The 26280-nt window shown below is 45.4% G+C and overlaps 10 protein-coding genes across 10 annotated transcripts; all 10 read left to right on the plus strand.

The window, feature by feature from the left end:
* The first annotated feature begins 370 nt into the window (after nucleotides 1-370).
* Nucleotides 371-830, plus strand: LOC128318380 (histone H2B-like). Its single transcript, XM_053234159.1, has one exon. The coding sequence runs from the start codon at nucleotides 407-409 to the stop codon at nucleotides 779-781; it is 375 nt and encodes a 124-aa protein (XP_053090134.1). The 5' UTR covers nucleotides 371-406; the 3' UTR covers nucleotides 782-830.
* Nucleotides 831-5230: 4400 nt separating this feature from the next.
* On the plus strand, nucleotides 5231-6034 carry LOC128318338 (histone H1-like). The gene has a single exon (XM_053234117.1). The coding sequence runs from the start codon at nucleotides 5246-5248 to the stop codon at nucleotides 5969-5971; it is 726 nt and encodes a 241-aa protein (XP_053090092.1). The 5' UTR covers nucleotides 5231-5245; the 3' UTR covers nucleotides 5972-6034.
* A 474-nt stretch (nucleotides 6035-6508) lies between these two features.
* LOC128318392 (histone H2AX-like) lies at nucleotides 6509-19375 on the plus strand. Its single transcript, XM_053234174.1, has 3 exons — nucleotides 6509-6940; nucleotides 14397-14401; nucleotides 18960-19375. Exons 1-3 carry the CDS (start codon nucleotides 6558-6560, stop codon nucleotides 19358-19360), a joined length of 789 nt encoding a protein of 262 aa, XP_053090149.1. The 5' UTR covers nucleotides 6509-6557; the 3' UTR covers nucleotides 19361-19375.
* LOC128318343 (histone H3) lies at nucleotides 7481-7967 on the plus strand. The gene has a single exon (XM_053234122.1). The coding sequence runs from the start codon at nucleotides 7511-7513 to the stop codon at nucleotides 7919-7921; it is 411 nt and encodes a 136-aa protein (XP_053090097.1). The 5' UTR covers nucleotides 7481-7510; the 3' UTR covers nucleotides 7922-7967.
* On the plus strand, nucleotides 11774-12151 carry LOC128318364 (histone H4). Its single transcript, XM_053234143.1, has one exon. The coding sequence runs from the start codon at nucleotides 11789-11791 to the stop codon at nucleotides 12098-12100; it is 312 nt and encodes a 103-aa protein (XP_053090118.1). The 5' UTR covers nucleotides 11774-11788; the 3' UTR covers nucleotides 12101-12151.
* Nucleotides 12700-13159, plus strand: LOC117597367 (histone H2B). The gene has a single exon (XM_053234169.1). The coding sequence runs from the start codon at nucleotides 12736-12738 to the stop codon at nucleotides 13108-13110; it is 375 nt and encodes a 124-aa protein (XP_053090144.1). The 5' UTR covers nucleotides 12700-12735; the 3' UTR covers nucleotides 13111-13159.
* On the plus strand, nucleotides 17657-18459 carry LOC128318323 (histone H1-like). The gene has a single exon (XM_053234101.1). It carries the CDS (start codon nucleotides 17672-17674, stop codon nucleotides 18395-18397), a length of 726 nt encoding a protein of 241 aa, XP_053090076.1. The 5' UTR covers nucleotides 17657-17671; the 3' UTR covers nucleotides 18398-18459.
* A 541-nt stretch (nucleotides 19376-19916) lies between the features above and the next one.
* On the plus strand, nucleotides 19917-20378 carry LOC128318351 (histone H3). The gene has a single exon (XM_053234130.1). It carries the CDS (start codon nucleotides 19927-19929, stop codon nucleotides 20335-20337), a length of 411 nt encoding a protein of 136 aa, XP_053090105.1. The 5' UTR covers nucleotides 19917-19926; the 3' UTR covers nucleotides 20338-20378.
* A 3786-nt stretch (nucleotides 20379-24164) lies between these two features.
* Nucleotides 24165-24544, plus strand: LOC128318361 (histone H4). The gene has a single exon (XM_053234140.1). The coding sequence runs from the start codon at nucleotides 24180-24182 to the stop codon at nucleotides 24489-24491; it is 312 nt and encodes a 103-aa protein (XP_053090115.1). The 5' UTR covers nucleotides 24165-24179; the 3' UTR covers nucleotides 24492-24544.
* A 542-nt stretch (nucleotides 24545-25086) lies between these two features.
* LOC128318385 (histone H2B-like) lies at nucleotides 25087-25546 on the plus strand. Its single transcript, XM_053234166.1, has one exon. It carries the CDS (start codon nucleotides 25123-25125, stop codon nucleotides 25495-25497), a length of 375 nt encoding a protein of 124 aa, XP_053090141.1. The 5' UTR covers nucleotides 25087-25122; the 3' UTR covers nucleotides 25498-25546.
* Nucleotides 25547-26280: the final 734 nt, after the last annotated feature.

The following is a 26280-nucleotide window of genomic DNA, read 5'->3' on the forward strand; positions in this document are numbered from 1 at the left end:
TCTAGTTTTCAATGTTTATATTTAGTGTGTACGTGTGTGTGTGTGTGTAAAACGCGTTAGAAGACGGTGGTAGTAGAGATAAATATATACATATACATATATGTATGTGTGTGTGTGTATTTTTATTTTATTTTACTTTTTTCCTTTAGTTATAGTGCACATTGTGAATATAAAAAGGCGGGAAGGGAAACAAAGCGTAGCGGGGGGGAGCGAGGAGGAGGAGGAGGAGGAGGAGGAGGAGGGCGGAGCGGTGGGAGGCTCCCTGTATGAGGCGGGTTGGGATTTTGACCAATAAAAAAATGTTCTTCGCTTGTGCCTAATTACAATGTCGGCCTGTAAATAGAGCGGCCGCGAGGCGGGCGTTATTCATTCTCTCGCAGTCTACAGGAGAAGCAGCAGCAGCAACATGCCCGACCCAGCCAAGGCCGCTCCCAAGAAGGGATCCAAGAAAGCCGTGACCAAGACGGCCGGCAAAGGAGGCAAGAAGCGCAGAAAGTCCAGGAAGGAGAGCTACGCTATCTACGTGTACAAAGTCCTGAAGCAGGTGCACCCCGACACCGGCATCTCTTCTAAGGCGATGGGCATCATGAACTCGTTCGTGAACGACATCTTCGAGCGTATCGCCGGTGAGTCCTCTCGTCTGGCTCATTACAACAAGCGCTCCACCATCACCTCCAGGGAGATCCAGACCGCCGTGCGCCTGTTGCTTCCCGGCGAGCTGGCCAAGCACGCCGTGTCCGAGGGCACCAAGGCCGTCACCAAGTACACCAGCTCCAAGTAAAGCGCCTTACCGCCGTCTTCATCAACCCAACGGCTCTTTTAAGAGCCACCCACTCCTTCATATAAAGAGCATTTTCTTCTTTTCCTCTCTGTCTCTCTCTCTCTCTCTCTCTCTCTCTTTCTGTGTGTGTGTGTGTGTGTGTGTGTGTGTGGCGGGGGGAGGGGGGGCGCGTTCCCCGCCGGCTTTTATCGCGCTGTTTCCCCGCGACTGTTTTGTTCATTGTGTCAGTTTTGTAGTATGCTAAATGCACAGGTGAGTAAATATAAACTAGATTGTTCGAGCATTGCGCGTTCTCGGTGTTGCTAAATAATTTTATGGCAGAATGAAGTAATTCTAATCAGCGTTATAGCACTGCAAAATAATTCAAAATAGGGTTCTAGAGGCACAAAGTAACTCCAATAGGGTAATAGCAATACAAAGTAATTGAAAATGGGCTTATAGGAACAAGAGGTACTTGAAAATAGGTCTATAACAGTGTAACGTCATTCAAATTACCGTATTATAGAGGCACACAGTAATTCAACATAGGGTTGTAGCTGCACTAAGTAATTAATTCAAAATAGGATTATAGCGGCACAGAGTAATTAAATGTAGTGATATGGTACCACAAAGTACTTTCAAATAGGCTCATAGTGACACAGAGTACTTCAAAATAGGGTTATAGCAGCACGAAATAATTCAAAATAGGGTTATTGCGGTACTAAAGAACTCAGAATAGGATTATAGCGGCACAGAGTTATTCAAAATAATGTTTATAGCTGTGCAGAGTAATTATAAATAGGATTAAAGCAGCATGAAGTAATTCAAATTAATGTTAGAGTTACCACAAAGTAACTCAAAATAGGATTATAGTTGTGTCGAGTAATTCAAAATAGGGTTATAGAGGGACAGAGTAGTTCAAAATAAGATCGTCGTGGCACGGAATAATTCAAAATAGGGATATAGCAACAAAAAGTAATTCAAAATAGGCTTATAGCAGCATGAAGTAATACAAATTACTGGTACAGCACCACAGAGTACTTCAAAATAGGCTTTATAGCAGCATGAAGTAATTCAAATGACAGCACCACGAAGTACTTCAAAATAGGCTTATAGCAGTGCAGAGTAATTCAAAACAGGGTTACAGCAACTCAAAATATGGTTATAGCATCACAAAGTAATTCAAAATACGTTTATTGCATCACACAGTGATTCAAAATAAAGTTCTATCAGTGTGAAGTAAATAAATTAATGTTACAGCACCACAAAGTACTTCAAAACAGGCCTATTGCAGCGCAGAGTACGTCAAAATAGGCTTATAGCAGCACAGAGTACTTCAAAACAGGCCTACAGCAGCACAGAGTACTTCAAAAAAGGCCTATAGCCGCACAGAGTACTTCAAAATAGGCTTATAGCAGCGCAGAGTACTTCAACATATGGTTATAGCAGCACGATGTACTTCAAAATAGGCTTATAGCAGCACGATGTACTTCAAAATAGGCCTATAGCCGCACAGAGTACTTCAAAACGGGCTTATAGCAGCGCAGAGTACTTCAACATATGGTTATAGCAGCACGATGTACTTCAAAATAGGCTTATAGCAGCACGATGTACTTCAAAATAGGCCTATAGCCGCACAGAGTACTTCAAAATAGGCTTATAGCAGCGCAGAGTACTTCAACATATGGTTATAGCAGCACGATGTACTTCAAAATAGGCTTATAGCAGCACGATGTACTTCAAAATAGGCCTATAGCCGCACAGAGTACTTCAAAACGGGCTTATAGCAGCACGATGTACTTCAAAATAGGCTTATAGCAGCACGATGTACTTCAAAATAGGCCTATAGCCGCACAGTGTACTTCAAAATAGGCCTATAGCAGCACGATGTACTTCAAAATAGGCCTATAGCCGCACAGAGTACTTCAAAATGGGCTTATAGCAGCACGATGTACTTCAAAATAGGCTTATAGCAGCACGATGTACTTCAAAATAGGCCTATAGCCGCACAGTGTACTTCAAAACGGGCTTATAGCAGCACGATGTACTTCAAAATAGGCTTATAGCAGCGCAGAGTACTTCAACATATGGTTATAGCAGCACGATGTACTTCAAAATAGGCTTATAGCAGCACAGAGTACTTCAAAATAGGCCTATAGCAGCAGGATGTACTTCAAAATAGGCTTATAGCAGCACAGAGTACTTCAAAATAGGCCTATAGCAGCAGGATGTACTTCAAAATAGGCCTATAGCAGCACAGAGTACTTCAAAATAGGCCTATAGCCGCACAGAGTACTTCAAAACGGGCTTATAGCAGCACAGAGTACTTCAAAACGGGCTTATAGCAGCACAGAGTACTTCAAAACGGGCTTATAGCAGCACGATGTACTTCAAAATAGGCCTATAGCAGCGCAGAGTACTTCAAAACGGGCCTATAGCCGCACAGAGTACTTCAAAATAGGCTTATAGCAGCACAGAGTACTTCAAAACGGGCTTATAGCAGCACAGAGTACTTCAAAATAGGCTTATAGCAGCACGATGTACTTCAAAATGGGCTTATAGCAGCACGATGTACTTCAAAATAGGCCTATAGCCGCACAGAGTACTTCAAAACGGGCTTATAGCAGCACAGAGTACTTCAAAATGGGCTTATAGCAGCACGATGTACTTCAAAATAGGCTTATAGCAGCACAGAGTACTTCAAAACGGGCTTATAGCAGCACAGAGTACTTCAAAACGGGCTTATAGCAGCACAGAGTACTTCAAAATGGGCTTATAGCAGCACGATGTACTTCAAAATAGGCTTATAGCAGCACAGAGTACTTCAAAACGGGCTTATAGCAGCACAGAGTACTTCAAAATAGGCTTATAGCAGCACGATGTACTTCAAAATGGGCTTATAGCCGCACAGAGTACTTCAAAATGGGCTTATAGCAGCACGATGTACTTCAAAATAGGCCTATAGCAGCACGATGTACTTCAAAACGGGCTTATAGCAGCACGATGTACTTCAAAACGGGCTTATAGCAGCACGATGTACTTCAAAACGGGCTTATAGCAGCACGATGTACTTCAAAATAGGCTTATAGCAGCACGATGTACTTCAAAATAGGCTTATAGCCGCACAGAGTACTTCAAAATAGGCTTATAGCCGCACAGAGTAATTCTAATCAATGTTATAGCAGCAGGAAATACTTCAAAATAGGATTCTAGCCATACTGAGTAAATCGCAATCACAAGTTTAAAGCACTGTGGAGGAAATACAAAATGTAGAAGTGTGAAGATAGAAGTGTGGAGTAAATAAAAATGCATTTATAGCAGCATTGGCTACATTTATCAATTAAAACGAGGTGATAGTTGAATAACAACGAATGGGGTTAGAGCTCTGTCGAGTTCATAAGACTAGAGTTACAGCAGTGTGGAATTGAATAAACATAAGGATATAGCAGAGCCGGGCTAAACGGCACTAGGGCTAGGGCAGAGTTGGGCTAAACGGCACTAGGGTTAGGGCAGAGTTGGGCTAAACGGCACTAGGGTTAGGGCAGAGCCGGGCTAAACGGCACTAGGGTTAGGGCAGAGCCGGGCTAAACGGCACTAGGGTTAGGGCAGAGCCGGGCTAAACGGCACTAGGGTTAGGGCAGAGCCGGGCTAAACGGCACTAGGGTTAGGGCAGAGCCGGGCTAAACGGCACTAGGGTTAGGGCAGAGCCGGGCTAAACGGCACTAGGGCTAGGGCAGAGCCGGGCTAAACGGCACTAGGGTTAGGGCAGAGCCGGGCTAAACGGCACTAGGGTTAACTAGGGCTAGGGCTAGGGCGGAGACAGGCGCAGGTAACGAGGCGGAGGTGCGCGCCGATCGAGGCGGCCACGAGGCGCACCTGGCGCCCCGGGACCACAAGAGGACGCGGCCGCGCACGAGGAGCGCCAGCCCGAGTGCCGGCGCCAGCCCGAGCGACGAAGACCAGACGAGGACAAAGACGCTGGGAGTCACGCTGCGGGAGTCGCCTCGTCCCTCCGAGCGCGCCCGCTCTCTCCCTCTTTCGCCCTCGCTCTCCACTCATGTGCTTTACACGGCCCAAAAGGGGCCTCGGTTCACATACTGCACGCCACACTCGGCCGGTGCAAACATAGCAGCAGCACTCACACGGCTCTCCTTCATCTCGGCCCGCAGGCCTCGCAAGGGCCACGCCGTTTTTTGCCCTCTTTTTACACAGCACAACGCACGAAATGCGCGGCCCGCCGGCTCGAGCGCCAGGCGCGCCGTGCACTTTTGTGCCCGCTGCGCGAGATTGGTGCTCTCTTCCTGGCCGTGGCGGGCCTCGGGAGAAACGGGAAAGCCCGTTCTCGCGAAACGCGTGCTTGAACGCTTTGGAGCTTGCCTGACGAGTCTGATTTTCGCCGCGAAATGCCATGAGAAAACACAGTTGCGAGCGCATCGCGGAAGCGCAGTCATTCAGCGGCGCCCGGGTTGAGTCTACAACGTTCTCATGTCTGCTTTTAAGACCAGCCCCCCGGCCGCGGGGAGGGAGGTTCCTGTGTTACACAGCGCCACAGCGATTGACTCTTTTATTCTACTTAGCTCCGCACACACAGACATGGCAGAAGTCGCTCCCGCGCCCGCCGCCGCGCCGGCCAAAGCGCCCAAGAAGAAAGCAGCTTCGAGGACCAAGAAAGCGGGTCCCAGCGTCGGCGAGCTCATCGTCAAGGCGGTTTCCTCGTCCAAGGAGAGGAGCGGCGTGTCGCTCGCCGCTTTGAAGAAGGCTTTGGCTGCCGGCGGATACGATGTGGAGAAGAACAACTCCCGCGTCAAGCTCGCCGTCAAGAGCCTCGTGACAAAGGGCACTCTGGTGCAGACCAAAGGGACCGGCGCGTCTGGCTCTTTCAAGCTGAACAAGAAGCAGACCGAAGCCAAGAAGCCCGCAAAGAAAGCCGCGCCCAAACCCAAGAAGGCGGCAGCCAAGAAGCCCGCCGCGGCTAAGAAGCCCAAGAAGGTAGCGGCCAAGAAACCCGCCGCCGCCGCCAAGAAGTCTCCTAAGAAGGCGAAGAAGCCCGCCGCCGCCGCCAAGAAAGCCACCAAGAGCCCCAAGAAGGCGAAGAAGCCGGCGACCCCTAAAAAGGCAGCCAAGAGCCCCAAGAAGGCAAAGGCTGTGAAGCCCAAGACAGCAAAGCCCAAAGCGGCAAAGGCGAAAAAGGCAGCCCCCAAAAAGAAATAAACATGTTTGTGTGTTTAATTCATGTTTTTGATCCTTAAACGGCTCTTTTAAGAGCCACCCATATTTTCGTTTAAAGAGCGATATTCCCTGTCCTCTCATGACACAAAATTATGCTTTTAGTGGATTGGATTCCTCCTCCCAAAACGGTGACAGAGGCTGTAGGAGGAACATGAACATATGGGCAAACTAGTAAGAATTTACATTTCTCTATAGCGTTGTATATCATTGTGTTAGTGTGTGCGTTTGTATGTCTATTTTCCCTTCTGTCTGTTTTCATGCGCTCTCTCTCTCTCTCTCTCTCTCTCTCTCTCTCACACACACACACACACACACACACACACACACACACACACACACACACACACACACACACACACAGGCGGCGTCACAAACGGGGGTGGGAGGGGTGTCGCGTAGAATAGAATGGTGGGCGGACGCTGGAATTTGACGGCGCGTTTGTGATTGGTTCTTCTGCCACAACGATCTTAGCCAATAAGAGAGCGGCTGTGTTGGCTATATCACGGAGGGCTCGGCGCGTAGTCTTTATTATTTCAGCGTCGTTCGTGGAACAGGTCTGATCATAACCATGAGTGGTCGCGGGAAAACCGGCGGAAAGGCTAGGGCCAAGGCCAAGACTCGTTCCTCCAGAGCTGGGCTGCAGTTCCCTGTGGGCCGTGTGCACAGGCTCCTGCGTAAAGGCAACTACGCCGAGCGCGTCGGTGCCGGCGCTCCGGTCTACCTGGCCGCCGTGCTGGAGTATCTGACTGCTGAGATCCTGGAGTTGGCCGGCAACGCCGCCCGTGACAACAAGAAGACCCGTATCATCCCCCGCCACCTGCAGCTCGCCGTGCGTAACGACGAGGAGCTGAACAAACTGCTCGGCGGGGTGACCATCGCTCAGGGTGGTGTGCTGCCTAACATTCAGGCCGTGCTTCTGCCCAAGAAGACCGAGAAGACCGTCAAGACCAAGTAAACGCGCCCACTGCTGCGTTTGCCAGTACCCAAAGGCTCTTTTAAGAGCCACCCACTTCTGCTCCAAAAGTGCAATGTTATTCCTATCTTCTTAATACAAAGCAAACGCGGTTAAAATCAGGACATGAGCACACTAATTTGCTAATAATTATATATGCGTTATATATATTATAAATAATTATATACTTGGAAAATATTCAAGTAGTAGTAGTAATAGTAATAATAATAATAATAATAATAACAATAATAGTGAGGCGTGTTGGCTAAATGCAGTGTGAGGGATGAGAATATGTTTTGACGGCGGGCGGTTTGTGTGTAACTGGTGAATGGCAGAGTACAAAAGCGCTGCGCGCCCGTGGAATAGGGGCGGGCGCCTTGTGTTTCGAACTGTGCCGGTGGCGGAAGACGAGCCAATAGTCATCAAATGACGTCACACATTCTATCCAATGACAGACGAGTGCCTCCAAGACGCCCAATGAGCGCAGGGCAGCGTTAGGGCTTAAAAAGCCGGCGTTCGCGAGCGCCGTGTATTCTGTTTTTCGTCCGTGAAGTGCAGAGCTCGACGCTATGGCAAGAACCAAGCAGACCGCCCGTAAGTCCACCGGTGGCAAGGCGCCCAGGAAGCAGCTCGCCACTAAGGCCGCCCGCAAGAGCGCCCCGGCCACCGGCGGCGTGAAGAAGCCTCACCGTTACAGGCCGGGCACCGTGGCTCTGAGAGAGATCCGCCGTTATCAGAAGTCTACTGAGCTGCTCATCCGCAAGCTGCCCTTCCAGCGCCTGGTGAGAGAAATCGCTCAGGACTTCAAGACTGATCTGCGTTTCCAGAGCTCGGCCGTCATGGCCCTGCAGGAGGCGAGCGAGGCGTACCTGGTCGGCCTGTTCGAGGACACCAACCTGTGCGCCATCCACGCCAAGAGAGTGACCATCATGCCCAAGGATATTCAGCTGGCCCGCCGTATTCGCGGAGAGCGCGCTTAAACGACGACCGCGTCTAATCTACACAAAGGCTCTTTTAAGAGCCACCTCACAGTCTCAGTGAAATGAGCAAGTCTTCATCCCTTGGCTGTTTAAAAATTAATTGTAATGTGGTTTAAAAAAACATTGTAAATATTTTCATAAACTATATAAATTATTATAAATATGTTACGCATATTATATAATGTGTGTGTGCGTGCGCGCGTGATGTGCTTATACGCGCGCGCTCTCACGCTGTGGCACACTTACAGTGAAAAGGGAGCAGTGAACCATAAGATTTATTTGTGACGTCATGCGCCGAGGTCAGAGGCTTAGAACTATGCTGTTGGTTTGATTGACAGTTTTTCCCTTTATGACGCCGCGGGGATTCATCGATCTTTAAATGTTGGGGTTTCTGCGCGCGCCTCTTCACTAATTTGAAGGGGAGAAGCAGAAGGGTTTCTCCGTCATTCCGCCTAATAATGTCTTTCTTTTCTGCTTAGAAATAATCAGATACAATATTGGTGTGTATTTAACAAGGACAAAATGTAACATCTTATTTTTATTTATTCATTCATTCATTCGCTCATTTATTTAAACCTTTTTTTTTTTTTTTTTAAATCATTTCCATGTCAAGTGCTGAGAGGCCTGAAGAGACGTGCTTTAAAAATGGAATATGTAATAATAAAATGAAAAAAAATACTACTACTACTACTACTACTACTACTACTACTACTACTAATAATAATAATAATAATTAGAAGGAGTAATAAAGAAAGGCTAGATGAAAGAATAAAGGATGAGGAGTAAAATAAAGGTTGTTGTGAGCAGCGCTGTGTGTTGTTGTGGATGGATCTTGACTGCCATCGTGTGGCCAAGGTTAGGAAGTGTACTTTGCCCTAACCACTGCTGCCGCAAATATAGCAAGTCTACATAGTTAGTCTTTGTAATAAATCGTTTAAAGGGGGGGATCCTTCAAGAAATGTATGTCAATGCTATGTTTGTTGCGTGTCACAAAATATATTACGACATGACAAAAACAATAACAGCAACAATAAGAATGATTCTACTACCAATACTACTATAATAATAATAATAATAATAATAATAGGAAAGAGAAAAAAGGAAGACGAAGAAATAATATTGAAGAAAGACTAGAGTAAAGAATAAAAGTTGATGGAAGTGCACTTTGCCCTAACCACTGCTGTTTAACGCCGCAAATGTAGCAAGTCTGTAATAAATCGTTTAAAAATTTTTTTTTAAAAAAAGGAGGGAAATCCTTTAAGAAATGTTTGCCAATGCTATGCTTGTTGCGTGTTAGAAAATAGGTTAAAACATGACAAAAACAACAACAGTAATAATAATAATTCTACTACTTCTTCTTCTTCTTCTACTACTACTACTTCTGCTGCTACTAGTACTTCTTCTTCTAAAACTGCTACTGCTACTACTACTCATAATCGCCCTCGTGTGGCCAAGTTTAGGAAGTGCACGTTGCCCTAACCACTGTTGTTTATAGCCGCAGGTTAGGTCTACATCTGCAATAAAAAAAAAAATAAATAAATAAATAAATAAAGGGAGAAAAAACCTTTAAGAAATGTTTGCCAATGTTATGTTTGTTGCGTGTTACAAAATATATTAAAACATGATGACAATAACAACTACAATAACCATAATAATTCTACTACTAGTACTACTACTACTACTACTCTTAATAATAATAATAATAATAATAATTAGAAGAAATAAGAAAGAAAGACTAGAAGAAAGAATAAAGGTTGATGAATCAAATAATTATAAATCTAAAGGCTGGTGTGTGCAGCGCTGTGTGTTGTTGTGGATGGATCTTGACTGCCCTCGTGTGGCCAAGTTTATGAAGTGCACTTTGCCGCAACCACTGTTGTTTATAGCCTCTTGTTGTAAGTCTATATTTGTAATAATAATATAAATAATAAATAAATAAATAAATAAATAAATTTAAAAAAGGGGGGGGGGGGGAATCCTTTGGAATGTTTGTCAGGCTCAGGGTTACTGATCAGTAGGTCAGGGGTTCAGGCCCCAGCTCAGTGGTAGTAATGTATATGTGACAAGTAAAGGCTTCTTCCCTCTACTACTGATAATAGCTATTAAATAATTATCTTTTAGTATTTATTATAATGATTATTTATTAAATATTGTCATTACTGTATATCATTGCAACTATTATGTATTATATATCACAGTTATGTGATTCCGTGTAATGCCATCTGAACTGGATTCGGCTGCTCTTTGTACCTCCGCTGTAATATAAATGACAACTGATTCTACAGATTTCTGCTTAAGGTGCAGTATTTGGAGATTGGGAAGGTAGTTGTGTGTTGTGTTGTCTGTGATGTGCATCTTGTAAACTGTGTGGAATGTATCGTGTTGTGACCAAACACCAAGAAATATTCCTAATACATGTCAATACATATGGCAAATAAAATTATTCTGATAACAACAACACTGCTGCTACTACTACTACTACTACCACTTACAATAATAATAATAATAATAATACTGATGATAATAATAATAGTAATAATACTAATGTGTGCTCCTATTAATACTACTCCATTCTATAAGGCTAACAGACTTTTTGTGTAGTTAGTGAAGTGTGTTGTGCTGGATGGATCTTATTCATCCACGTGTGGCCGCATTTCGAAACTTGACTGCCTGCATCCGCAGTAAATAACTGGGTTCGGATAATGAAATGATTTAATAAATCAAATGTATGAACGCACGTCACATACATCGCACCCATACATGGTGATGTACGGAGAACACGGGGGTTGTTCTGTGCATCAACACGCTTCTACATGACAGTCTGATCGACACGGCAGTCTGAAATGATGAACATTGTAGACGTCTAATAAATGAGTAAAGTAAGTGGATAAGTTATGGACGGTGTTGTCAGATTGCAAAAATGCTGGGCTGCAAAATCCTCTTTACCGTGAGCGTTGTGTTTATAGAAAAGAGACGGCTTGTGAGTAGACAGTGCTTCGGTGTGTTCAGTAGAACACTGGCTTTGTGTCGACACACGTGTTTGATGAATTGTATATTAGTTTCTTTGGCACGAATGGTGAAGCGAGTATGCTTTCCTTGTGAATGACACTTGGAGTTTAAGAATGTGGAGTTTAAGAATGTTAGCGTTTGAGAAAGTGTATCTAATTTAGACATTATACCTTAGATAGTCCATTATATTTTGCCTTTGAGAGAACTGATAAAGTAAGGCCCGAGAGTTGTCTTTGCATTCCTTTCTGTGCCGCTTGTGAGTGACCTATTCGTGTGGTAAAATGTGGGCTCGATTAAAAGTGTACACAGACTGTGATGGTGATCAGCTGAATGAGGGGCCTACTAATAAGATGCTGTGCTGCTACGCGAGACCCGTCGTTATAGCAGACATAGGAGTTTAGAATCCGGGCCTTGAGCCCACAGGCATGCTCAAAAGGAACGTCTCGTGTCTGTAAAGGGAATGTCAATGTTTTACAAACACAGAGTACTTTTACTAACCTCCTTACACTGACGGGTGTTTGTCTGTATGTTTTGTTTTTTTTTAATATATATGCCTTGCATATCAGATTAAGACTTCTACTACAATTACTACTACTACTACTGGAAAAACAACTACTACTAATAATAATAATAGTAATAATAATGTTTGTGTGTATAGAGAGGGTGAGGAAGAAGAAGACGCTAGCAGGTAGAAAGCTGTGGCGTTCTGTTTCTTTTTGAATGTGCTCTATTGTGTGACCGTTGGTCTTAGGCCCGCCTCCTCGCCTGTTCTCAACAAGGTCCTGTAGAGGGCGGATAAATATGTGGGCGCTGCGCGGCGAGTTTTATTGAGCAGCTTGACTTCGAGAGAGCAGCATCATGTCTGGCAGAGGCAAGGGCGGAAAGGGGCTCGGCAAAGGAGGCGCCAAGCGTCACCGTAAAGTTCTTCGCGATAACATCCAGGGAATCACCAAGCCGGCTATTCGCCGTCTGGCTCGCCGTGGCGGTGTTAAGCGTATTTCCGGTCTGATCTACGAAGAGACTCGCGGTGTGCTGAAGGTGTTCCTGGAGAACGTGATCCGCGACGCCGTCACCTACACCGAGCATGCCAAGAGGAAGACGGTCACCGCCATGGATGTGGTGTACGCCCTGAAACGCCAGGGACGCACCCTGTACGGCTTCGGCGGTTAAACGCTCCAACACCGAACGACGCGAACACAACGGCTCTTTTAAGAGCCACCCAAACATCCAGAAAAAGAGCTGTTTCTCGTGCTGTGTGTGTGTGGGGTTTTTTTTTTTTTTTTTTTTTGCGAGGGGGCCTTTAAGCAAATGGCGTCAAGCGCCGTACACACGTAGCATACAAGTAGAAGATAATTTCTGTATGAACACATAACGATCATAATAATCTAGTTTTCAATGTTTATATTTAGTGTGTACGTGTGTGTGTGTGTGTGTGTGTGTGTGTAAAACGCGTTAGAAGACGGTGGTAGTAGAGATAAATATATACATATACATATATGTATGTGTGTGTGTGTATTTTTATTTTATTTTACTTTTTTCCTTTAGTTATAGTGCACATTGTGAATATAAAAAGGCGGGAAGGGAAACAAAGCGTAGCGGGGGGGAGCGAGGAGGAGGAGGAGGAGGAGGAGGAGGAGGAGGGCGGAGCGGTGGGAGGCTCCCTGTATGAGGCGGGTTGGGATTTTGACCAATAAAAAAATGTTCTTCGCTTGTGCCTAATTACAATGTCGGCCTGTAAATAGAGCGGCCGCGAGGCGGGCGTTATTCATTCTCTCGCAGTTTACAGGAGAAGCAGCAGCAGCAACATGCCCGACCCAGCCAAGGCCGCTCCCAAGAAGGGATCCAAGAAAGCCGTGACCAAGACGGCCGGCAAAGGAGGCAAGAAGCGCAGAAAGTCCAGGAAGGAGAGCTACGCTATCTACGTGTACAAAGTCCTGAAGCAGGTGCACCCCGACACCGGCATTTCTTCTAAGGCGATGGGCATCATGAACTCGTTCGTGAACGACATCTTCGAGCGTATCGCCGGTGAGTCCTCTCGTCTGGCTCATTACAACAAGCGCTCCACCATCACCTCCAGGGAGATCCAGACCGCCGTGCGCCTGTTGCTTCCCGGCGAGCTGGCCAAGCACGCCGTGTCCGAGGGCACCAAGGCCGTCACCAAGTACACCAGCTCCAAGTAAAGCGCCTTACCGCCGTCTTCATCAACCCAACGGCTCTTTTAAGAGCCACCCACTCCTTCATATAAAGAGCATTTTCTTCTTTTCCTCTCTGTCTCTCTCTCTCTTTCTGTGTGTGTGTGTGTGTGTGTGTGTGTGTGTGTGTGTGTGTGTGGCGGGGGGAGGGGGGGCGCGTTCCCCGCCGGCTTTTATCGCGCTGTTTCCCCGCGACTGTTTTGTTCATTGTGTCAGTTTTGTAGTATGCTAAATGCACAGGTGAGTAAATATAAACTAGATTGTTCGAGCATTGCGCGTTGTTAAATAATAATTGTTGCTAAATAATTTTATGGCAGAATGAAGTAATTCTAATCAGTGTTATAGCACTGCAAAATAATTCAAAATAGGGTTCTAGAGGGACAAAGTAACTCCAATAGGGTAATAGCAATACAAAGTAATTGAAAATGGGCTTATAGGAACAAGAGGTACTTGAAAATAGGTCTATAACAGTGTAACGTCATTCAAATTACCGTATTATAGAGGCACACAGTAATTCAACATAGGGTTGTAGCTGCACTGAGTAATTAATTCAAAATAGGATTATAGCGGCACAGAGTAATTAAATGTAGTGATATGGTACCACAAAGTACTTTCAAATAGGCTCATAGTGACACAGAGTACTTCAAAATAGGGTTATAGCAGCACGAAATAATTCAAAATAGGGTTATTGCGGTACTAAAGAACTCAGAATAGGATTATAGCGGCACAGAGTTATTCAAAATAATGTTTATAGCTGTGCAGAGTAATTATAAATAGGATTAAAGCAGCATGAAGTAATTCAAATTAATGTTAGAGTTACCACAAAGTAACTCAAAATAGGATTATAGTTGTGTCGAGTAATTCAAAATAGGGTTATAGAGGGACAGAGTAGTTCAAAATAAGATCGTCGTGGCACGGAATAATTCAAAATAGGGATATAGCAACAAAAAGTAATTCAAAATAGGCTTATAGCAGCATGAAGTAATACAAATTACTGGTACAGCACCACAGAGTACTTCAAAATAGGCTTTATAGCAGCATGAAGTAATTCAAATGACAGCACCACGAAGTACTTCAAAATAGGCTTATAGCAGTGCAGAGTAATTCAAAACAGGGTTACAGCAACTCAAAATATGGTTATAGCATCACAAAGTAATTCAAAATACGTTTATTGCATCACACAGTGATTCAAAATAAAGTTCTATCAGTGTGAAGTAAATAAATTAATGTTACAGCACCACAAAGTACTTCAAAACAGGCCTATTGCAGCGCAGAGTACGTCAAAATAGGCTTATAGCAGCACAGAGTACTTCAAAACAGGCCTACAGCAGCACAGAGTACTTCAAAATAGGCCTATAGCCGCACAGAGTACTTCAAAATAGGCTTATAGCAGCGCAGAGTACTTCAACATATGGTTATAGCAGCACGATGTACTTCAAAATAGGCTTATAGCAGCACGATGTAGTTCAAAACAGGCTTATAGCAGCAGGATGTACTTCAAAATAGGCCTATAGCAGCAGGATGTACTTCAAAATAGGCCTATAGCCGCACAGAGTACTTCAAAATAGGGTTATAGCAGCACGATGTACTTCAAAATAGGCTTATAGCCGCACAGAGTACTTCAAAACGGGCTTATAGCAGCACGATGTACTTCAAAATAGGCCTATAGCAGCACAGAGTACTTCAAAATGGGCCTATAGCCGCACAGAGTACTTCAAAATGGGCTTATAGCAGCACGATGTACTTCAAAATAGGCCTATAGCAGCACAGAGTACTTCAAAATAGGCCTATATCCGCACAGAGTACTTCAAAACGGGCTTATAGCAGCACAGAGTACTTCAAAACGGGCTTATAGCAGCACAGAGTACTTCAAAATGGGCCTATAGCAGCACAGAGTACTTCAAAACGGGCTTATAGCAGCACGATGTACTTCAAAATAGGCCTATAGCAGCGCAGAGTACTTCAAAACGGGCCTATAGCAGCACGATGTACTTCAAAATGGGCTTATAGCAGCGCAGAGTACTTCAAAACGGGCTTATAGCAGCACGATGTACTTCAAAATAGGCTTATAGCAGCACGATGTACTTCAAAATGGGCCTATAGCAGCGCAGAGTACTTCAAAATGGGCTTATAGCAGCACAGAGTACTTCAAAACGGGCTTATAGCAGCACAGAGTACTTCAAAACGGGCTTATAGCAGCACAGAGTACTTCAAAATGGGCCTATAGCAGCACAGAGTACTTCAAAACGGGCTTATAGCAGCACGATGTACTTCAAAATGGGCCTATAGCAGCGCAGAGTACTTCAAAATGGGCCTATAGCAGCACGATGTACTTCAAAATGGGCTTATAGCAGCGCAGAGTACTTCAAAACGGGCTTATAGCAGCACGATGTACTTCAAAATAGGCTTATAGCAGCACGATGTACTTCAAAATGGGCCTATAGCAGCGCAGAGTACTTCAAAATGGGCCTATAGCAGCGCAGAGTACTTCAAAACGGGCTTATAGCAGCACAGAGTACTTCAAAATGGGCCTATAGCAGCACAGAGTACTTCAAAACGGGCCTATAGCAGCACGATGTACTTCAAAATAGGCCTATAGCAGCGCAGAGTACTTCAAAATGGGCCTATAGCAGCACGATGTACTTCAAAATAGGCTTATAGCAGCGCAGAGTACTTCAAAACGGGCTTATAGCAGCACGATGTACTTCAAAACGGGCTTATAGCAGCACGATGTACTTCAAAATGGGCCTATAGCAGCGCAGAGTACTTCAAAATGGGCTTATAGCAGCGCAGAGTACTTCAAAATAGGCCTATAGCAGCACAGAGTACTTCAAAATAGGCTTATAGCAGCACGATGTACTTCAAAATAGGCTTATAGCAGCGCAGAGTACTTCAAAATAGGCCTATAGCAGCACGATGTACTTCAAAACGGGCTTATAGCAGCGCAGAGTACTTCAAAATGGGCTTATAGCAGCACGATGTACTTCAAAATGGGCTTATAGCAGCACGATGTACTTCAAAATGGGCTTATAGCAGCACGATGTACTTCAAAATGGGCTTATAGCCGCACAGAGTACTTCAAAATGGGCTTATAGCAGCACGATGTACTTCAAAATAGGCCTATAGCCGCACAGAGTACTTCAAAATAGGCCTATAGCAGCACGATGTACTTCAAAACGGGCTTATAGCAGCGCAGAGTACTTCAAAATGGGCTTATAGCAGCACGATGTACTTCAAAATGGGCTTATAGCAGCACGATGTACTTCAAAATGGGCTTATAGCAGCACGATGTACTTCAAAATAGGCTTATAGCCGCACAGAGTACTTCAAAATGGGCTTATAGCCGCACAGAGTAATTCTAATCAATGTTATAGCAGCAGGAAATACTTCAAAATAGGATTCTAGCCATACTGAGTAAATCGCAATCACAAGTTTAAAGCACTGTGGAGGAAATACAAAATGTAGAAGTGTGAAGATAGAAGTGTGGAGTAAATAAAAATGCATTTATAGCAGCATTGGCTACATTTATCAATTAAAACGAGGTGATAGTTGAATAACAACGAATGGGGTTAGAGCTCTGTCGAGTTCATAAGACTAGAGTTACAGCAGTGTGGAATTGAATAAACATAAGGATATAGCAGAGCCGGGCTAAACGGCACTAGGGTTAGGGCAGAGTTGGGCTAAACGGCACTAGGGTTAGGGCAGAGCCGGGCTAAACGGCACTAGGGTTAGGGCAGAGCCGGGCTAAACGGCACTAGGGTTAGGGCAGAGTTGGGCTAAACGGCACTAGGGTTAGGGCAGAGCCGGGCTAAACGGCACTAGGGTTAGGGCAGAGCCGGGCTAAACGGCACTAGGGTTAACTAGGGCTAGGGCTAGGGCGGAGACAGGCGCAGGTAACGAGGCGGAGGTGCGCGCCGATCGAGGCGGCCACGAGGCGCACCTGGCGCCCCGGGACCACAAGAGGACGCGGCCGCGCACGAGGAGCGCCAGCCCGAGTGCCGGCGCCAGCCCGAGCGACGAAGACCAGACGAGGACAAAGACGCTGGGAGTCACGCTGCGGGAGTCGCCTCGTCCCTCCGAGCGCGCCCGCTCTCTCCCTCTTTCGCCCTCGCTCTCCACTCATGTGCTTTACACGGCCCAAAAGGGGCCTCGGTTCACATACTGCACGCCACACTCGGCCGGTGCAAACATAGCAGCAGCACTCACACGGCTCTCCTTCATCTCGGCCCGCAGGCCTCGCAAGGGCCACGCCGTTTTTTGCCCTCTTTTTACACAGCACAACGCACGAAATGCGCGGCCCGCCGGCTCGAGCGCCAGGCGCGCCGTGCACTTTTGTGCCCGCTGCGCGAGATTGGTGCTCTCTTCCTGGCCGTGGCGGGCCTCGGGAGAAACGGGAAAGCCCGTTCTCGCGAAACGCGTGCTTGAACGCTTTGGAGCTTGCCTGACGAGTCTGATTTTCGCCGCGAAATGCCATGAGAAAACACAGTTGCGAGCGCATCGCGGAAGCGCAGTCATTCAGCGGCGCCCGGGTTGAGTCTACAACGTTCTCATGTCTGCTTTTAAGACCAGCCCCCCGGCCGCGGGGAGGGAGGTTCCTGTGTTACACAGCGCCACAGCGATTGACTCTTTTATTCTACTTAGCTCCGCACACACAGACATGGCAGAAGTCGCTCCCGCGCCCGCCGCCGCGCCGGCCAAAGCGCCCAAGAAGAAAGCAGCTTCGAGGACCAAGAAAGCGGGCCCCAGCGTCGGCGAGCTCATCGTCAAGGCGGTTTCCTCGTCCAAGGAGAGGAGCGGCGTGTCGCTCGCCGCTTTGAAGAAGGCTTTGGCTGCCGGCGGATACGATGTGGAGAAGAACAACTCCCGCGTCAAGCTCGCCGTCAAGAGCCTCGTGACAAAGGGCACTCTGGTGCAGACCAAAGGGACCGGCGCGTCTGGCTCTTTCAAGCTGAACAAGAAGCAGACCGAAGCCAAGAAGCCCGCAAAGAAAGCCGCGCCCAAACCCAAGAAGGCGGCAGCCAAGAAGCCCGCCGCGGCTAAGAAGCCCAAGAAGGTAGCGGCCAAGAAACCCGCCGCCGCCGCCAAGAAGTCTCCTAAGAAGGCGAAGAAGCCCGCCGCCGCCGCCAAGAAAGCCACCAAGAGCCCCAAGAAGGCGAAGAAGCCGGCGACCCCTAAAAAGGCAGCCAAGAGCCCCAAGAAGGCAAAGGCTGTGAAGCCCAAGACAGCAAAGCCCAAAGCGGCAAAGGCGAAAAAGGCAGCCCCCAAAAAGAAATAAACATGTTTGTGTGTTTAATTCATGTTTTTGATCCTTAAACGGCTCTTTTAAGAGCCACCCATATTTTCGTTTAAAGAGCGATATTCCCTGTCCTCTCATGACACAAAATTATGCTTTTAGTGGATTGGATTCCTCCTCCCAAAACGGTGACAGAGGCTGTAGGAGGAACATGAACATATGGGCAAACTAGTAAGAATTTACATTTCTCTATAGCGTTGTATATCATTGTGTTAGTGTGTGCGTTTGTATGTCTATTTTCCCTTCTGTCTGTTTTCATGCGCTCTCTCTCTCTCTCTCTCTCTCTCTCTCTCTCTCACACACACACACACACACACACACACACACACACACACACACACACACACACAGGCGGCGTCACAAACGGGGGTGGGAGGGGTGTCGCGTAGAATAGAATGGTGGGCGGACGCTGGAATTTGACGGCGCGTTTGTGATTGGTTCTTCTGCCACAACGATCTTAGCCAATAAGAGAGCGGCTGTGTTGGCTATATCACGGAGGGCTCGGCGCGTAGTCTTTATTATTTCAGCGTCGTTCGTGGAACAGGTCTGATCATAACCATGAGTGGTCGCGGGAAAACCGGCGGAAAGGCTAGGGCCAAGGCCAAGACTCGTTCCTCCAGAGCTGGGCTGCAGTTCCCTGTGGGCCGTGTGCACAGGCTCCTGCGTAAAGGCAACTACGCCGAGCGCGTCGGTGCCGGCGCTCCGGTCTACCTGGCCGCCGTGCTGGAGTATCTGACTGCTGAGATCCTGGAGTTGGCCGGCAACGCCGCCCGTGACAACAAGAAGACCCGTATCATCCCCCGCCACCTGCAGCTCGCCGTGCGTAACGACGAGGAGCTGAACAAACTGCTCGGCGGGGTGACCATCGCTCAGGGTGGTGTGCTGCCTAACATTCAGGCCGTGCTTCTACCCAAGAAGACTGAGAAGACCGTCAAGACCAAGTAAACGCGCCCACTGCTGCGTTTGCCAGTACCCAAAGGCTCTTTTAAGAGCCACCCACTTCTGCTCCAAAAGTGCAATGTTATTCCTATCTTCTTAATACAAAGCAAACGCGGTTAAAATCAGGACATGAGCACACTAATTTGCTAATAATTATATATGCGTTATATATATTATAAATAATTATATACTTGGAAAATATTCAAGTAGTAGCAGTAGTAATAGTAATAATAATAATAATAATAATAACAATAGTGAGGCGTGTTGGCTAAATGCAGTGTGAGGGATGAGAATATGTTTTGACGGCGGGCGGTTTGTGTGTAACTGGTGAATGGCAGAGTACAAAAGCGCTGCGCGCCCGTGGAATAGGGGCGGGCGCCTTGTGTTTCGAACTGTGCCGGTGGCGGAAGACGAGCCAATAGTCATCAAATGACGTCACACATTCTATCCAATGACAGACGAGTGCCTCCAAGACGCCCAATCAGCGCAGGGCAGCGTTAGGGCTTAAAAAGCCGGCGTTCGCGAGCGCCGTGTATTCTGTTTTTCGTCCGTGAAGTGCAGAGCTCGACGCCATGGCAAGAACCAAGCAGACCGCCCGTAAGTCTACCGGTGGCAAGGCGCCCAGAAAGCAGCTCGCCACTAAGGCCGCCCGCAAGAGCGCCCCGGCCACCGGCGGCGTGAAGAAGCCTCACCGTTACAGGCCGGGCACCGTGGCTCTGAGAGAGATCCGCCGTTATCAGAAGTCTACTGAGCTGCTCATCCGCAAGCTGCCCTTCCAGCGCCTGGTGAGAGAAATCGCTCAGGACTTCAAGACTGATCTGCGTTTCCAGAGCTCGGCCGTCATGGCCCTGCAGGAGGCGAGCGAGGCGTACCTGGTCGGCCTGTTCGAGGACACCAACCTGTGCGCCATCCACGCCAAGAGAGTGACCATCATGCCCAAGGATATTCAGCTGGCCCGCCGTATTCGCGGAGAGCGCGCTTAAACGACGACCGCGTCTAATCTACACAAAGGCTCTTCTAAGAGCCACCTCACAGTCTCAGTGAAATGAGCAAGTCTTCATCCCTTGGCTGTTTAAAAATTAATTGTAATGTGGTTTAAAAAAACATTGTAAATATTTTCATAAACTATATAAATTATTATAAATATGTTACGCATGATGTGCTTATACGCGCGCGCTCTCACGCTGTGGCACACTTACAGTGAAAAGGGAGCAGTGAACCATAAGATTTATTTGTGACGTCATGCGCCGAGGTCAGAGGCTTAGAACTATGCTGTTGGTTTGATTGACAGTTTTTCCCTTTATGACGCCGCGGGGATTCATCGATCTTTAAATGTTGGGGTTTCTGCGCGCGCCTCTTCACTAATTTGAAGGGGAGAAGCAGAAGGGTTTCTCCGTCATTCCGCCTAATAATGTCTTTCTTTTCTGCTTAGAAATAATCAGATACAATATTGGTGTGTATTTAACAAGGACAAAATGTAACATCTTATTTTTATTTATTCATTCATTCATTCGCTCATTTATTTAAACCTTTTTTTTTTTTTTTTTTTTTTTTTTTTAAATCATTTCCATGTCAAGTGCTGAGAGGCCTGAAGAGACGTGCTTTAAAAATGGAATATGTAATAATAAAATGAAAAAAAAAATACTACTACTACTACTACTACTACTACTACTAATAATAATAATAATAATTAGAAGGAGTAATAAAGAAAGGCTAGAAGAAAGAATAAAGGATGAGGAGTAAAATAAAGGTTGTTGTGAGCAGCGCTGTGTTGTTGTGGATGGATCTTGACTGCCATCGTGTGGCCAAGGTTAGGAAGTGTACTTTGCCCTAACCACTGCTGCCGCAAATATAGCAAGTCTACATAGTTAGTCTTTGTAATAAATCGTTTAAAGGGGGGGATCCTTCAAGAAATGTATGTCAATGCTATGTTTGTTGCGTGTCACAAAATATATTACGACATGACAAAAACAATAACAGCAACAATAAGAATGATTCTACTACCAATACTACTATAATAATAATAATAATAATAATAATAATAATAATAGGAAAGAGAAAAAAGGAAGACGAAGAAATAATATTGAAGAAAGACTAGAGTAAAGAATAAAAGTTGATGGAAGTGCACTTTGCCCTAACCACTGCTGTTTAACGCCGCAAATGTAGCAAGTCTGTAATAAATCGTTTAAAAATTTTTTTTTAAAAAAAGGAGGGAAATCCTTTAAGAAATGTTTGCCAATGCTATGCTTGTTGCGTGTTAGAAAATAGGTTAAAACATGACAAAAACAACAACAGTAATAATAATAATTCTACTACTTCTTCTTCTTCTTCTACTACTACTACTTCTGCTGCTACTAGTACTTCTTCTTCTAAAACTGCTACTGCTACTACTACTCATAATCGCCCTCGTGTGGCCAAGTTTAGGAAGTGCACGTTGCCCTAACCACTGTTGTTTATAGCCGCAGGTTAGGTCTACATCTGCAATAAAAAAAGAAATAAATAAATAAATAAATAAAGGGAGAAAAAACCTTTAAGAAATGTTTGCCAATGTTATGTTTGTTGCGTGTTACAAAATATATTAAAACATGATGACAATAACAACTACAATAACCATAATAATTCTACTACTAGTACTACTACTACTACTACTCTTAATAATAATAATAATAATTAGAAGAAATAAGAAAGAAAGACTAGAAGAAAGAATAAAGGTTGATGAATCAAATAATTATAAATCTAAAGGCTGGTGTGTGCAGCGCTGTGTGTTGTTGTGGATGGATCTTGACTGCCCTCGTGTGGCCAAGTTTATGAAGTGCACTTTGCCGCAACCACTGTTGTTTATAGCCTCTTGTTGTAAGTCTATATTTGTAATAATAATATAAATAATAAATAAATAAATAAATAAATAAATTTAAAAAGGGGGGGGGGGGGGGATCCTTTGGAATGTTTGTCAGGCTCAGGGTTACTGATCAGTAGGTCAGGGGTTCAGGCCCCAGCTCAGTGGTAGTAATGTATATGTGACAAGTAAAGGCTTCTTCCCTCTACTACTGATAATAGCTATTAAATAATTATCTTTTAGTATTTATTATAATGATTATTTATTAAATATTGTCATTACTGTATATCATTGCAACTATTATGTATTATATATCACAGTTATGTGATTCCGTGTAATGCCATCTGAACTGGATTCGGCTGCTCTTTGTACCTCCGCTGTAATATAAATGGCAACTGATTCTACAGATTTCTGCTTAAGGTGCAGTATTTGGAGATTGGGAAGGTAGTTGTGTGTTGTGTTGTCTGTGATGTGCATCTTGTAAACTGTGTGGAATGTATCGTGTTGTGACCAAACACCAAGAAATATTCCTAATACATGTCAATACATATGGCAAATAAAATTATTCTGATAACAACAACACTGCTGCTACTACTACTACTACTACCACTTACAATAATAATAATAATAATAATACTGATGATAATAATAATAGTAATAATACTAATGTGTGCTCCTATTAATACTACTCCATTCTATAAGGCTAACAGACTTTTTGTGTAGTTAGTGAAGTGTGTTGTGCTGGATGGATCTTATTCATCCACGTGTGGCCGCATTTCGAAACTTGACTGCCTGCATCCGCAGTAAATAACTGGGTTCGGATAATGAAATGATTTAATAAATCAAATGTATGAACGCACGTCACATACATCGCACCCATACATGGTGATGTACGGAGAACACGGGGGTTGTTCTGTGCATCAACACGCTTCTACATGACAGTCTGATCGACACGGCAGTCTGAAATGATGAACATTGTAGACGTCTAATAAATGAGTAAAGTAAGTGGATAAGTTATGGACGGTGTTGTCAGATTGCAAAAATGCTGGGCTGCAAAATCCTCTTTACCGTGAGCGTTGTGTTTATAGAAAAGAGACGGCTTGTGAGTAGACAGTGCTTCGGTGTGTTCAGTAGAACACTGGCTTTGTGTCGACACACGTGTTTGATGAATTGTATATTAGTTTCTTTGGCACGAATGGTGAAGCGAGTATGCTTTCCTTGTGAATGACACTTGGAGTTTAAGAATGTGGAGTTTAAGAATGTTAGCGTTTGAGAAAGTGTATCTAATTTAGACATTATACCTTAGATAGTCCATTATATTTTGCCTTTGAGAGAACTGATAAAGTAAGGCCCGAGAGTTGTCTTTGCATTCCTTTCTGTGCCGCTTGTGAGTGACCTATTCGTGTGGTAAAATGTGGGCTCGATTAAAAGTGTACACAGACTGTGATGGTGATCAGCTGAATGAGGGGCCTACTAATAAGATGCTGTGCTGCTACGCGAGACCCGTCGTTATAGCAGACATAGGAGTTTAGAATCCGGGCCTTGAGCCCACAGGCATGCTCAAAAGGAACGTCTCGTGTCTGTAAAGGGAATGTCAATGTTTTACAAACACAGAGTACTTTTACTAACCTCCTTACACTGACGGGTGTTTGTCTGTATGTTTTGTTTTTTTTTAATATATATGCCTTGCATATCAGATTAAGACTTCTACTACAATTACTACTACTACTACTGGAAAAACAACTACTACTAATAATAATAATAGTAATAATAATGTTTGTGTGTATAGAGAGGGTGAGGAAGAAGAAGACGCTAGCAGGTAGAAAGCTGTGGCGTTCTGTTTCTTTTTGAATGTGCTCTATTGTGTGACCGTTGGTCTTAGGCCCGCCTCCTCGCCTGTTCTCAACAAGGTCCTGTAGAGGGCGGATAAATATGTGGGCGCTGCGCGGCGAGTTTTATTGAGCAGCTTGACTTCGAGAGAGCAGCATCATGTCTGGCAGAGGCAAGGGCGGAAAGGGGCTCGGCAAAGGAGGCGCCAAGCGTCACCGTAAAGTTCTTCGCGATAACATCCAGGGAATCACCAAGCCGGCTATTCGCCGTCTGGCTCGCCGTGGCGGTGTTAAGCGTATTTCCGGTCTGATCTACGAAGAGACTCGCGGTGTGCTGAAGGTGTTCCTGGAGAACGTGATCCGCGACGCCGTCACCTACACCGAGCATGCCAAGAGGAAGACGGTCACCGCCATGGATGTGGTGTACGCCCTGAAACGCCAGGGACGCACCCTGTACGGCTTCGGCGGTTAAACGCTCCAACACCGAACGACGCGAACACAACGGCTCTTTTAAGAGCCACCCAAACATCCAGAAAAAGAGCTGTTTCTCGTGCTGTGTGTGTGTGGGGTTTTTTTTTTTTTTTTTTTTGCGAGGGGGCCTTTAAGCAAATGGCGTCAAGCGCCGTACACACGTAGCATACAAGTAGAAGATAATTTCTGTATGAACACATAACGATCATAATAATCTAGTTTTCAATGTTTATATTTAGTGTGTACGTGTGTGTGTGTGTGTGTGTGTAAAACGCGTTAGAAGACGGTGGTAGTAGAGATAAATATATACATATACATATATGTATGTGTGTGTGTGTATTTTTATTTTATTTTACTTTTTTCCTTTAGTTATAGTGCACATTGTGAATATAAAAAGGCGGGAAGGGAAACAAAGCGTAGCGGGGGGGAGCGAGGAGGAGGAGGAGGAGGAGGAGGAGGAGGAGGAGGGCGGAGCGGTGGGAGGCTCCCTGTATGAGGCGGGTTGGGATTTTGACCAATAAAAAAATGTTCTTCGCTTGTGCCTAATTACAATGTCGGCCTGTAAATAGAGCGGCCGCGAGGCGGGCGTTATTCATTCTCTCGCAGTTTACAGGAGAAGCAGCAGCAGCAACATGCCCGACCCAGCCAAGGCCGCTCCCAAGAAGGGATCCAAGAAAGCCGTGACCAAGACGGCCGGCAAAGGAGGCAAGAAGCGCAGAAAGTCCAGGAAGGAGAGCTACGCTATCTACGTGTACAAAGTCCTGAAGCAGGTGCACCCCGACACCGGCATTTCTTCTAAGGCGATGGGCATCATGAACTCGTTCGTGAACGACATCTTCGAGCGTATCGCCGGTGAGTCCTCTCGTCTGGCTCATTACAACAAGCGCTCCACCATCACCTCCAGGGAGATCCAGACCGCCGTGCGCCTGTTGCTTCCCGGCGAGCTGGCCAAGCACGCCGTGTCCGAGGGCACCAAGGCCGTCACCAAGTACACCAGCTCCAAGTAAAGCGCCTTACCGCCGTCTTCATCAACCCAACGGCTCTTTTAAGAGCCACCCACTCCTTCATATAAAGAGCATTTTCTTCTTTTCCTCTCTGTCTCTCTCTCTCTTTCTGTGTGTGTGTGTGTGTGTGTGTGTGTGTGTGTGTGTGTGTGTGTGGCGGGGGGAGGGGGGGCGCGTTCCCCGCCGGCTTTTATCGCGCTGTTTCCCCGCGACTGTTTTGTTCATTGTGTCAGTTTTGTAGTATGCTAAATGCACAGGTGAGTAAATATAAACTAGATTGTTCGAGCATTGCGCGTTGTTAAATAATAATTGTTGCTAAATAATTTTATGGCAGAATGAAGTAATTCTAATCAGTGTTATAGCACTGCAAAATAATTCAAAATAGGGTTCTAGAGGGACAAAGTAACTCCAATAGGGTAATAGCAATACAAAGTAATTGAAAATGGGCTTATAGGAACAAGAGGTACTTGAAAATAGGTCTATAACAGTGTAACGTCATTCAAATTACCGTATTATAGAGGCACACAGTAATTCAACATAGGGTTGTAGCTGCACTGAGTAATTAATTCAAAATAGGATTATAGCGGCACAGAGTAATTAAATGTAGTGATATGGTACCACAAAGTACTTTCAAATAGGCTCATAGTGACACAGAGTACTTCAAAATAGGGTTATAGCAGCACGAAATAATTCAAAATAGGGTTATTGCGGTACTAAAGAACTCAGAATAGGATTATAGCGGCACAGAGTTATTCAAAATAATGTTTATAGCTGTGCAGAGTAATT

The sequence above is a fragment of the Pangasianodon hypophthalmus genome, chromosome 5 (genome assembly GCF_027358585.1).
Source record: "Pangasianodon hypophthalmus isolate fPanHyp1 chromosome 5, fPanHyp1.pri, whole genome shotgun sequence".
In the NCBI taxonomy this organism is placed as follows: Eukaryota; Metazoa; Chordata; class Actinopteri; order Siluriformes; family Pangasiidae; genus Pangasianodon; species Pangasianodon hypophthalmus.

Coding starts and splice junctions, on each gene's coding strand:
- LOC128318323 (XM_053234101.1), top strand. CDS start 17,672: ATGTCTGCTTTTAAGACCAGCCCCCCGGCCGCGGGGAGGGAGGTTCCT.
- LOC128318361 (XM_053234140.1), top strand. CDS start 24,180: ATGTCTGGCAGAGGCAAGGGCGGAAAGGGGCTCGGCAAAGGAGGCGCC.
- LOC128318392 (XM_053234174.1), top strand. CDS start 6,558: ATGAGTGGTCGCGGGAAAACCGGCGGAAAGGCTAGGGCCAAGGCCAAG.
- LOC117597367 (XM_053234169.1), top strand. CDS start 12,736: ATGCCCGACCCAGCCAAGGCCGCTCCCAAGAAGGGATCCAAGAAAGCC.
- LOC128318380 (XM_053234159.1), top strand. CDS start 407: ATGCCCGACCCAGCCAAGGCCGCTCCCAAGAAGGGATCCAAGAAAGCC.
- LOC128318343 (XM_053234122.1), top strand. CDS start 7,511: ATGGCAAGAACCAAGCAGACCGCCCGTAAGTCCACCGGTGGCAAGGCG.
- LOC128318351 (XM_053234130.1), top strand. CDS start 19,927: ATGGCAAGAACCAAGCAGACCGCCCGTAAGTCTACCGGTGGCAAGGCG.
- LOC128318385 (XM_053234166.1), top strand. CDS start 25,123: ATGCCCGACCCAGCCAAGGCCGCTCCCAAGAAGGGATCCAAGAAAGCC.
- LOC128318338 (XM_053234117.1), top strand. CDS start 5,246: ATGTCTGCTTTTAAGACCAGCCCCCCGGCCGCGGGGAGGGAGGTTCCT.
- LOC128318364 (XM_053234143.1), top strand. CDS start 11,789: ATGTCTGGCAGAGGCAAGGGCGGAAAGGGGCTCGGCAAAGGAGGCGCC.